Genomic DNA, 13698 nt, shown 5'->3' on the forward strand with positions numbered 1-13698 from the left:
TTAGCCCCATAGAAAATCTGTGGGGTATTGTGAAAAGGAAGATGCAGAATGCCAGACCCAAAAACGCAGAAGAGTTGAAGGCCACTATCAGAGCAACCTGGGCTCTCATAACACCTGAGCAGTGCCAGAAACTCATCGACTCCATGCCACGCCGCATTAACGCAGTAATTGAGGCAAAAGGAGCTCCAACCAAGTATTGAGTATTGTACATGCTCATATTTTTCATTTTCATACTTTTCAGTTGGCCAACATTTCTAAAAATCCCTTTTTTGTATTAGCCTTAAGTAATATTCTAATTTTGTGACACACGGAATTTTGGATTTTCATTTGTTGCCACTTCAAATCATCAAAATTAAATGAAATAAACATTTGAATGAATCAGTCTGTGTGCAATGAATAAATATAATGTACAAGTTACACCTTTTGAATGCAATTACTGAAATAAATCACGTTTTTCAAAATATTCTAATTTACTGGCTTTTACCTGTATATATGTATGAAATACTTGACTTGGTGAATTCTAGCTGTCAATATACTCCTCCCCTCTTAACCACGCCCCGCCCCCGACCACGCCCCCACCCCCGACCTCCCGAAATCGGAGGTCTCAAGGTTGGCAAGTATGCTTTAGGACCACCCTGTCTAGATATATAAAGATTTGTATTTATATATTAATAATATATACACACTATGCAAATATAAAAAAAAGCTTGTTGTGAAAAAATAAGTTGGAATTTCACAAGAAAAAGGTCACAATTTCACAAGAAAAACTAAGAATTTTGGCAGTGTTAAAATAAAAGTCGCCATTTTACTCAAGGCAAGTCAAAATTTTACAAGAAATACTGAACATTTGTGCGATATTATGATAAAAGTTGGAATTGTACTCAATAACAGTCGCAATTTTACAAGAAAAGCTTAAAACGTTGGCAATTTTTTGAAAAGAGTCGTAATTTTAAATAATTTTACTTGACAAAAAGTCACAATTTTATAAGAAAACTTAAAAATTTTGGCAATGCTATGAAAAGAGTTGTAATTTTACTCAGCAAAAGTCACAATTTTATAAGAAAACTTTAAAATGTTGGCAATATTTTAACAATAATATTCACTAAATATAGTCAGAATTTTACCCAAAAAATGTCACTATTTTATGAGAACAACAACATTTTTTACAATATTGTGATAAAAGACAAATGTCACCATTTTGCATTAAAAAGTAATAATTTGACATAAAAAAGTAATAATTTTACGAGAAAATATTGCAATATTACAGAAACAGAAAGACTATGAGAAATTGTTATCAATTTTAAAAGAAAAAAGTCGACACATTGTGAGAAAAAGACTGTTTTTAGTTTAAATTTTTTTTGGAATTTTTTGTTTGTAATTGACTTTTAATCTTTATTATTTTACAGTATGTCTCTATATACATCCATCCATCCATTTTCTACCGCTTGTCCCGTTCAGGGTCGTGGGGGGTGCTGGAGCCTATCTCAGCTGCATTTGGGCGGAAGGCGGGATACACCCTGGACAAGTCGCCACTTCATCACAGGGCCAACACAGATAGACAGACAACACATATTTATTTTATTCTTTTAAATTAATTTTGGCCAAAGGGGGCGCATTTCAATTTCTTACACACACTTGTTATTACATATGTTGACCAGAGGGGGAGCACTTTTAAAACCGACACACAGTCTATTTGAAGAATCCCTCCTTTTTGGGACCACCCTCATTTTGACAGATTTCACCAACAGGGGTGCAAATGAGATCTCTATTTTTTTGTAATGTGCTTAAGGCCGATGACAAACGAGTCACGGACCACAGGTGGCCCCTGTGCCGCACTTTGGGCAACCCAGCTGTAGAAGCTAGTTGTTAATGGCCACCATAGTCTTAGTACCGTAGTGTATTTGTTCATCCTATGGTCACATATGGGACGCGGGTTGTCTTACGTCAGCACCGGAAGTCGTAAAATCAGCCGTTCACCTGGCGGGTTTTTTCGGGGATGAATAGGGAAGTCCTTCTTTAGCTTGTTTTATCATATATTGCTGCCTTTGCACCTGTCGATGTTTACTTTTGTATACACATTAAATCAACAAAAAATCCTGACTTTGGAACAATGTTCACGGACTCTAGTATTTGGCTCTCTATTAGATGCAATGGTTTTCCGTATTGGGACCATGATTTCGGTCCTAACTTGTTCACCGCTCCTCATATGGAAGATACTTTTCCTTGTTGATGTCTCAAGAAGGGTAGGGATACAAGAACATGCACACACACACACACACACACACACACACTTAGGGAGAGTGTGGCCAAGGGAGCACAGCAGCCGCCAGAAGAGTTCAGCCATGAGCACATCTAAAAACAGCAACTACTGTTTCCTGCTAGTGGGAAAGCATCCACTTGGGTGGCAAAAGAGAACACATTTAAACTCTCACTCCACTCACGACAAGTCCACATTTCGGTAGGAAGGGGATTCATGTGGCCCCACTCGTCACGGTTGACCTAACACAGGGAGGGTTTTCATTGAGGGCCACATGGCAGTTATGGCTGCAATCAGAGGGCCGCTTGTAACAGTGAATAATGTAGGAATTTGCCTCTGGATTTCAATATTAATTATATAAATTGTTTTCTTGGTTTTTGGGACATGTACCTCCGGACTGGCTGAAGAAAGATAAACACTTAATGAATATCCTACTGGTGGTTTGTAAAAAGAGCATTACTAGGAAATGGATATCCCAGGAGAGCCCAACTTTGAAGCAATGGATAGAAACAACAATTGACATATATAAAATGGAGAAGATAACCGCCTTTATTAATTATAAATTGGAGAAATTTACTTCATACTGGGAAAATTGGGTCAACTATGTCACGCCCCATAAACCTGACTTTAATTTTTCGAATTAGTGATTATATTGCAAAAAAAAAAAAAAAAAAAGGGATTACGTGTATATGTATGTATGTATATATATGTATGTATATATTTATATATATGTATGTGTGGGTATATATATATATATATATATATATGTATCTGTTTATATTTTATTTTATTTCTGATTATTATTATTATTAATGTATTATTATTATTTTTCTTTTTTTTCTTTGTTTATTTAATTGATGTATTTGTAGATATTACTTTGTTTTTTTTGTTTCTTTCTTTTTTGGGGTGGGGTAGGTGGTATGGGTGGGATATAAACAAAAATATTTTGACATTTAGGTCAGACAATAGATATATGATTTATGTGAATATGATGTAATGGATAGGAATGTCTGATGCTGGATGTCAATTAAAAAAAAATGAAAAAAATAAATAAATAGTTTTAAGTAGACTGTCGATTTTACAGTAAAACCTTTACATTTACAAAATGTTACTGTAAAATAGTGTTTTTTTATTTGATTTCTCACAACATTCATAACATTTAATAAATAAATATAAAAACAGTACGACTATTTTGTGTTTCGTTTTTTTACGGAAAAAGCTGGCAGCTTAGTTGCCAGAATTTTACTATTAAATTTACATTGGTTTTTACAACATTATATTGTTAATGGAAAAACAATATAAGTTTTTTTTTTTTCTGGCAATTTAGCTGCCAGTTTTTCTACCGTAAAAACAAATGTATCGTTTTTCCATTTACAGTAATACACCGTTAAAAAGAAGATTTTACAGTAAAAAAAAAAATGGCAGTTCAGTCAACAGAATTTTAACGCCAAAAAACAGCAGTTTTTTATATTACAGAAATATGCTGTAAAGAACACCGTAAAATGTATTGTCATTTTTATTATTTTAGTGAGTAATTTGCTGTAAAATTGTAAGTCAAGCAGATATTGAAGTATTATTTTTATTTAGACAAAAATTTTTTGGAAAGTATGATAATATACCGTAATATTTGTTGCAATAATGGATACTATTGTTTTTTCTGTCAAAATTTTATTTTATTTCTGATTATTATTATTATTAATGTATTATTATTTTTTTTCTTTTTTTTCTTTGTGTATTTAATTGATGTATTCGTAGATATTACTTTGTTTTTTTTGTTTCTTTCTTTTTTGGGGGGGGTAGGTGGTATGGGTGGGATATAAACAAAAATATTTTGACATTTAGGTCAGACAATAGATATATGATTTATGTGAATATGATGTAATGGATAGGAATGTCTGATGCTGGATGTCAATTAAAAAAAAATGAAAAAAATAAATAAATAGTTTTAAGTAGACTGTCGATTTTACAGTAAAACCTTTACATTTACAAAATGTTACTGTAAAATAGTGTTTTTTTATTTGATTTCTCACAACATTCATAACATTTAATAAATAAATATAAAAACAGTACGACTATTTTGTGTTTCGTTTTTTTACGGAAAAAGCTGGCAGCTTAGTTGCCAGAATTTTACTATTAAATTTACATTGGTTTTTACAACATTATATTGTTAATGGAAAAACAATATAAGTTTTTTTTTTTTCTGGCAATTTAGCTGCCAGTTTTTCTACCGTAAAAACAAATGTATCGTTTTTCCATTTACAGTAATACACCGTTAAAAAGAAGATTTTACAGTAAAAAAAAAAATGGCAGTTCAGTCAACAGAATTTTAACGCCAAAAAACAGCAGTTTTTTATATTACAGAAATATGCTGTAAAGAACACCGTAAAATGTATTGTCATTTTTATTATTTTAGTGACTGCGATGAGGTGGCGACTTGTCCAGGGTGTACCCCGCCTTCCGCCCGATTGTAGCTGAGATAGGCTCCAGCGCCCCCCGCGACCCCAAAGGGAATAAGCGGTAGAAAATGGATGGATGGATGGATTATTTTAGTGAGTAATTTGCTGTAAAATTGTAAGTCAAGCAGATATTGAAGTATTATTTTTATTTAGACAAAAATTTTTTGGAAAGTATGATAATATACCGTAATATTTGTTGCAATAATGGATACTATTGTTTTTTCTGTCAAAATTTTATTTTATTTCTGATTATTATTATTATTAATGTATTATTATTTTTTTTCTTTTTTTTCTTTGTGTATTTAATTGATGTATTCGTAGATATTACTTTGTTTTTTTTGTTTCTTTCTTTTTTGGGGGGGGTAGGTGGTATGGGTGGGATATAAACAAAAATATTTTGACATTTAGGTCAGACAATAGATATATGATTTATGTGAATATGATGTAATGGATAGGAATGTCTGATGCTGGATGTCAATTAAAAAAAAATGAAAAAAATAAATAAATAGTTTTAAGTAGACTGTCGATTTTACAGTAAAACCTTTACATTTACAAAATGTTACTGTAAAATAGTGTTTTTTTATTTGATTTCTCACAACATTCATAACATTTAATAAATAAATATAAAAACAGTACGACTATTTTGTGTTTCGTTTTTTTACGGAAAAAGCTGGCAGCTTAGTTGCCAGAATTTTACTATTAAATTTACATTGGTTTTTACAACATTATATTGTTAATGGAAAAACAATATAAGTTTTTTTTTTTTCTGGCAATTTAGCTGCCAGTTTTTCTACCGTAAAAACAAATGTATCGTTTTTCCATTTACAGTAATACACCGTTAAAAAGAAGATTTTACAGTAAAAAAAAAAATGGCAGTTCAGTCAACAGAATTTTAACGCCAAAAAACAGCAGTTTTTTATATTACAGAAATATGCTGTAAAGAACACCGTAAAATGTATTGTCATTTTTATTATTTTAGTGAGTAATTTGCTGTAAAATTGTAAGTCAAGCAGATATTGAAGTATTATTTTTATTTAGACAAAAATTTTTTGGAAAGTATGATAATATACCGTAATATTTGTTGCAATAATGGATACTATTGTTTTTTCTGTCAAAATGATAAAAATCCATTACATTTAGTGAGAAAATATGAAGTACTTTATTGACACATATAATTTCCAGGTGTTTGCGGGCCAGATAAAATGATGTCGCGGGCCAGATCTGAGTTTGACACCTCTGACCTAAAACATGAAACGTGACTGTGGAGGGGGGCGTGGCCTGCGGGCCTGCCGCGGAACGGGGTGTGCAAGGACCAGCCTCGAAGACAGCGACAGGTGAGTAGATGGCCCAGGTGGGCCTTGTTATCTAATCACCTGTCTCCTTTATTAGCAGCAGCCGGGACGAGACACGGGGATGGAGTTGGGAGAGCGAGCGAGGAGAGCGAGCGAGAGACACACGCCTAAAACAGACTGCTGAAAAGCAATCCAGACCATTTTGGCAAAATGAAAAGACTGTATTCAAACTGTCTACCGGGCTCACGAAAGATCTTTCGGACTCAGGAGAACCCTCACGGCAAAGAGACGTTCACAGTGACGAATTGGGGGTTGCACTATCAACTTTAGTATAGTGTTGACTATCTTAAAACTTTGACTACAGCGCCAGTTGTTATGTAGAGCGGCGCTTTCCATCATTTTCAGCAGACCGCATTGCAAAACATACGGGTATTATTATGGCGTGTGTGTAAGGACCCCAAAATGACACCTATTAGAAGACATATCTGGCGTTTTGTTTCGCAATATTTTGCAAAAAACAACTTTTCTTGCCTATTGATACATGCTGATGTCCATTTGGGACCTGCATAAGTCCCGAAAATGTGCACGCGTCAGCCATTGTAGTCTATAATCTCCTACTTTTCCTCCATCCTCTTGTTGTGGAGCATTCATCCCATTTTTAATACAAAGTAGCGTACAGTTCTAACATATATGTGTCAGTAGACTCGTTATGGAAGCGCTAAAAACTACCTCTAACTCATTTGCAGTGCGCCTCATAATCCGGTGCGCCCTATGGTCCGAAAAATACAGAAAAGCCAAATCAAAATGTGCTCGTGACTTTTTGAGCTAGCTACAGTGGAATGAAGGAAATTGAAGTGTCTTGTCAGTCATCCACTGTATTTGTCTTCGTGGTAACCGCGACCCCAAAAGGGAATAAGCGGTAGAAAATGGATGGATGGGTAACGTACTGTGTATATATTTGAACAGTGTACAAGGTGTATTTATAATATGTTGTGTAAAGGAAATTTCACATTTCTATGAAGCTCAAGATCAGAGTTTACTAAGATCCTAGTTTTACTACATCTTGTATTTGAGATTGTCTATAGGGTTAGGCCAAATAAGTGCTCAGCTTCAGCCTAAACCAGGGGTCGGCAACCCAAAACGTTGAAAGAGCCATATTGGACCAAAAATACAAAAAACTAATCCGTCTGGAGCCGCAAAAAATGAAAAGTCTTATATAAGTCTTACAATGAAGGCAACACATGATGTAAGTGTCTATATTAGCTATAATAGCCTACTATCAAAATGACTGTGTCGCAGGTTGAAGCAAATCTTTGTTGACAGAAATGTTGAAATTTAATATTTACTCTACACATTTTTACAACATTAGAAAGCATTAGTAAATCAGAGGCTACTCAGAAGGTGAGATAACTCCTGGAAATGACTGGCTTTTAATGACCAAAGGTATAGATGTGTGTGTCCAAGTTAAGGCTGTCTTCTTCTAATGGATTTATTACAATCTTTGGCAAGCTAGGCAATGTTTGCTGTGGTCTGGAACAACATGGCACACAAACAACTATCTGAAATGCAGCCAATATTACATACAGATAATGTGTCATGAGACATGCAAATATAAGTTATATACAAAGAGGATACAAGTAAAGGATATTAAATGAGCTCAAATATACCTACAAATGAGGCATAATGATGCAATATGTACATACAGCTAGCCTAAATAGCATGTTAGCATAGCACTGGCCAAATATGCCTGATTAGCACTCCAACAAGTCAATAACATCAACAAAGCGCACCTTTGTGCATTCACGCACAGCATAAAACATTTGGTGGACAAAATGAGACAACGAAGGAGTGGAAGATTTTACATGTAAACAAAAGAACCGCCGAAATTAGTAGGACAAAGACTATGTTCACCAAATACTCTCATCAGTGAATCATACACACAAACATATTAAACAGTGGGCTTTCTAACAATTGGGGAGGTTTGTGTCATGGTTGGGTGTTATGAGACATGCAAATATAAATTAAATAGACAGAGGATATAATTCAAGGAAATTAAATGAGCTCAAATATAGCTACAAACGAGGCATAATGATGCAATATGTACATACGATACGGCTAGCCTAAATAGCATGTTAGCATCGATTAGCTTGCAGTCATGCTGTGACCAAATATGCGTGATTAGCACTCCCAACAAGTCAATAACAGCAACAAAGCGCACCTTTGTGCATTCACGCACAGTATAAAACGTTTGGTGGACAAAATGAGACAACGAAGGAGTGGACGATTTTACATGTAAACAAAAGAACCGCCGAAATTAGTAGGACAAAGACTATGTTCACCAAATACTCTCATCAGTGAATCATACACACACACATATTAAACAGTGGGCTTTCTAACAATTGGGAAGGTTTGTGTCACGTTTGGGTGTCATGAGACATGCAAATATAAATTAAACAGACAGAGGATATAACTAAAGGAAATTAAATGAGCTCAAATATAGCTACAAACGAGGCATAATGATGCGATATGTACATACGGCTAGCCCAAATAGCATGTTAGCATCGATTAGCTTGCAGTCATGCACTGACCAAATATGCCTGATTAGCACTCCCAACAAGTCAATAACAGCAACAAAGCGCACCTTTGTGCATTCACGCACAGTATAAAACGTTTGGTGGACAAAATGAGACAAAGGAGTGGAAGATTTTACATGTAAACAAAAGAACCGCCGAAATTAGTAGGACAAAGACTATGTTCACCAAATACTCTCACCAGTGAATCATACACACAAACATATTAAACAGTGGGCTTTCTAACAATTGGGAAGGTTCGTGTCATGTTTGGCTGTTATGAGACATGCAAATATAAATTAAACAGACAGAGGATATAATTAAAGGAAATTAAATGAGCTCAAATAAAGCTACAAACGAGGCGTAATGATGCAATATGTACATACGGCTAGCCCAAATAGCATGTTAGCATCGATTAGCTTGCAGTCATGCACTGACCAAATATGCCTGATTAGCACTCCAAACAAGTCAATAACATCAACAAAGCGCACCTTTGTGCATTCACGCACAGCATAAAACATTTGGTGGACAAAATGAGACAACGAAGGAGTGGAAGATTTTACATGTAAACAAAAGAACCGCCGAAATTAGTAGGACAAAGACTATGTTCACCAAATGCTCTCATCAGTGAATCATACACACAAACATATTAAACAGTGGGCTTTCTAACAATTGGGAAGGTTTGTGTCATGTTTGGGTGTTATGAGACATGCAAATATAAATTAAATAGACAGAGGATATAATTAAAGGAAATTAAATGAGCTCAAATATAGCTACAAACGAGGCATAATGATGCAATATGAACATACGGCTAGCCCAAATAGCATGTTAGCATCGATTAGCTTGCAGTCATGCACTGACCAAATATGCCTGATTAGCACTCCCAACAAGTCAATAACATCAACAAAGCGCACCTTTGTGCATTCACGCACAGTATAAAACGTTTGGTGGACAAGATGAGACAACGAAGGAGTGGAAGATTTTACATGTAAACAAAAGAACCGCCGAAATTAGTAGGACAAAGACTATGTTCACCAAATACTCTCATCAGTGAATCATACACACAAACATATTAAACAGTGGGCTTTCTAACAATTGGGAAGGTTTGTGTCATGTTTGGGTGTTATGAGACATGCAAATATAAATTAAATAGACAGAGGATATAATTAAAGGAAATTAAATGAGCTCAAATATAGCTACAAACGAGGCATATTGATGCAATATGTACATACGGCTAGCCCAAATAGCATGTTAGCATCGATTAGCTTGCAGTCATGCACTGACCAAATATGCCTGATTAGCACTCCCAACAAGTCAATAACAGCAACAAAGCGCACCTTTGTGCATTCACGCACAGCATAAAACATTTGGTGGACAAAATGAGACAACGAAGGAGTGGAAGATTTTACATGTAAACAAAAGAACCGCCGAAATTAGTAGGACAAAGACTATGTTCACCAAATACTCTCAATAGTGAATCATACACACAAACATATTAAACAGTGGGCTTTCTAACAATTGGGAAGGTTTGTGTCATGTTTGGGTGTTATGAGACATGCAAATATAAATTAAATAGACAGAGGATATAATTAAAGGAAATTAAATGAGCTCAAATATAGCTACAAACGAGGCATAATGATGCTATATGTACATACGGCTAGCCTAAATAGCATGTTAGCATAGCACTGGCCAAATATGCCTGATTAGCACTCCAATAAGTCAATAACAGCAACAAAGCGCACCTTTGTGCATTCACGCACAGTATAAAACGTTTGGTGGACAAAATGAGACAACGAAGGAGTGGAAGATTTTACATGTAAACAAAAGAACCGCCGAAATTAGTAGGACAAAGACTATGTTCACCAAACACTCTCATCAGTGAATCATACACACAAACATATTAAACAGTGGGCTTTCTAACAATTGGGAAGGTTTGTGTCATGTTTGGGTGTTATGAGACATGCAAATATAAATTAAATAGAGGATATAATTAAAGGAAATTAAATGAGCTCAAATATAGCTACAAACGAGGCATAATGATGCAATATGTACATATGGCTAGCCCAAATAGCATGTTAGCATCGATTAGCTTGCAGTCATGCACTGACCAAATATGCCTGATTAGCACTCCCAACAAGTCAATAACAGCAACAAAGCGCACCTTTGTGCATTCACGCACAGCATAAAACGTTTGGTGGACAAAATGAGACAACGAAGGAGTGGAAGATTTTACATGTAAACAAAAGAACCGCCGAAATTAGTAGGACAAAGACTATGTTCACCAAATACTCTCATCAGTGAATCATACACACAAACATATTAAACAGTGGGCTTTCTAACAATTGGGAAGGTTCGTGTCATGTTTGGGTGTTATGAGACATGCAAATATAAATTAAATAGACAGAGGATATAATTAAAGGAAATTAAATGAGCTCAAATATAGCTACAAACGAGGCATAATGATGCAATATGTACATACGATACGGCTAGCCTAAATAGCATGTTAGCATCGATTAGCTTGCAGTCATGCACTGACCAAATATGCCTGATTAGCACTCCCAACAAGTCAATAACAGCAACAAAGCGCACCGCATAAAACATTTGGTGGACAAAATGAGACAACGAAGGGGTGGAAGATTTTACATGTAAACAAAAGAACCGCCGAAATTAGTAGGACAAAGACTATGTTCACCAAATACTCTCATCAGTGAATCATACACACAAACATATTAAACAGTGGGCTTTCTAACAATTGGGAAGGTTCGTGTCATGTTTGGGTGTTATGAGACATGCAAATATAAATGAAATAGACAGAGGATATAATTAAAGGAAATTAAATGAGCTCAAATATAGCTACAAACGAGGCATAATGATGCAATATGTACATACGGCTAGCCCAAATAGCATGTTAGCATCGATTAGCTTGCAGTCATGCACTGACCAAATATGCCTGATTAGCACTCCCAACAAGTCAATAACAGCAACAAAGCGCACCTTTGTGCATTCACGCACAGCATAAAACGTTTGGTGGACAAAATGAGACAAAGGAGTGGAAGATTTTACATGTAAACAAAAGAACCGCCGAAATTAGTAGGACAAAGAATATGTTCACCAAATACTCTCATCAGTGAATCATACACACAAACATATTAAACAGTGGGCTTTCTAACAATTGGGAAGGTTTGTGTCATGTTTGGGTGTTATGAGACATGCAAATATAAATTAAATAGACAGAGGATATAATTAAAGGAAATTAAATGAGCTCAAATATAGCTACTAACGAGGCATAATGATGCAATATGTACATACAGCTAGCCTAAATAGCATGTTAGCATAGCACTGGCCAAATATGCCTGATTAGCACTCCAATAAGTCAATAACAGCAACAAAGCGCACCTTTGTGCATTCACGCACAGTATAAAACGTTTGGTGGACAAAATGAGACAACGAAGGAGTGGAAGATTTTACATGTAAACAAAAGAACCGCCGAAATTAGTAGGACAAAGACTATGTTCACCAAATACTCTCATCAGTGAATCATACACACAAACATATTAAACAGTGGGCTTTCTAACAATTGGGAAGGTTTGTGTCACGTTTGGGTGTTATGAGACATGCAAATATAAATTAAATAGAGGATATAATTAAAGGAAATTAAATGAGCTCAAATATAGCTACAAACGAGGCATAATGATGCAATATGTACATACGGCTAGCCTAAATAGCATGTTAGCATAGCACTGACCAAATATGCCTGATTAGCACTCCAACAAGTCAATAACATCAACAAAGCGCACCTTTGTGCATTCACGCACAGTATAAAACGTTTGGTGGACAAAATGAGACAAAGGAGTGGAAGATTTTGCATGTATTGCGTCACAGTCCACACTATGGTGAGTTCAAGAACCGCCGAAATTAGTAAGACAAATTGATGTTCACCAAATATTCTCACCAGTGAAGCATACACACAAACATATTAAACAGTGGGCTTTCTAACAATTGGGAAGGTTTGTGTCATGTTTGTCCTCAAACAAAAAAAAACATAAAACAAAATATTTTCCCCCCATATTTTTCCATTTATAGTCTTTTAAAAAAAAAATGCTCCAGGGAGCCACTAGGACGGCACTAAAAACCCCCGGCCTAAACCCTTTCGGTATGTAAAATTGTCCATTTATGAATTCATGGATGTAAAATTGTTTGTTTATTTTGTTGACCACTGACCGAAGGAATAATAAACTAACCGAGTAGAAATCAAATTAGCAATTAATCTCCAGTTTGGTGTTATTGGTTACTTTTCTGTTCAGTATCACTTCCTGTTCCTGCGCTCTTATTTTTTTTTAAAGCATTTCCTGTTTAGTCTCTGTGTTTTGCAGCACCTTTTACTGTCTGGTCCTCACCCTGCCGGCACACCTGTTACACATTGGAAATCAGTTCAATTCAGTTCCACCTGGTTCCCTCCTTCAGTGCTGCTTCCTTACGGTTGGTCGAAGTGTGTCCTCAGTTATTTTTGTCGGCCCGTTTCCTGAACTATTTATGAAAATCCGCCGGTAAATGTTTGAGTTATGTTGCAAACAGAAAGTCCTGGCAGAGGTTACAAATAAGGTCAGTGTGACTCAGTAGCGTGAGCAAATGCATGACATCATGTACAGAATACCCATACTGTTTGTGTGGTGGTTTTGCACAGAATGAATCGTATTTACCTGCAAAGACTCCAGGAAGCGAAAGGAGCCCAGCCGTCGACCTCGAGGGACCAAACAAAAGGTGGAGTTGTGGAGCAGCTCTTGGTAATCGAACCTAGAAAAAGGTAAATACTTTATTACTAGAAGCACAAACTGTACTGTACCCAATAATGCATCGCTTGTATATATTTACAACCTTTATTTTGATGACCGCCGACATACAGTACACTTTTATATAGGGTCAGAAACGAAAGAAAAATGAAAATAACAAAGCCTTTTGACCTGCTCCTGTATGTACACTCCAAATGAACTAGTACTTTTGCATCTTAGTTATACCTGTAATACTGTAGATCGCCCAAGTGGGGGAAAATATGCATCTTATGGCAGGGGTGTAAAACGTACGCGGGATCAGGCCCGCGAACGGGTTTTATCCGGCCTGCGGGA

General features: G+C 35.7%; 1 protein-coding gene across 1 annotated transcript in view; it reads right to left on the reverse strand.

The window, feature by feature from the left end:
* Nucleotides 1–13698, reverse strand: part of ext1c (exostoses (multiple) 1c) — a 246286-nt gene that overhangs the window by 44356 nt on the left and 188232 nt on the right. The window contains exon 3 of the mRNA XM_061983143.2: nt 13276–13369. Within this exon, the coding sequence (XP_061839127.1) occupies nt 13276–13369 (94 nt within the window). The remainder of the gene's footprint in view (nt 1–13275; nt 13370–13698) is intronic.

This window comes from Nerophis lumbriciformis, linkage group LG21 (genome assembly GCF_033978685.3).
Source record: "Nerophis lumbriciformis linkage group LG21, RoL_Nlum_v2.1, whole genome shotgun sequence".
Lineage (NCBI taxonomy): Eukaryota > Metazoa > Chordata > Actinopteri > Syngnathiformes > Syngnathidae > Nerophis > Nerophis lumbriciformis.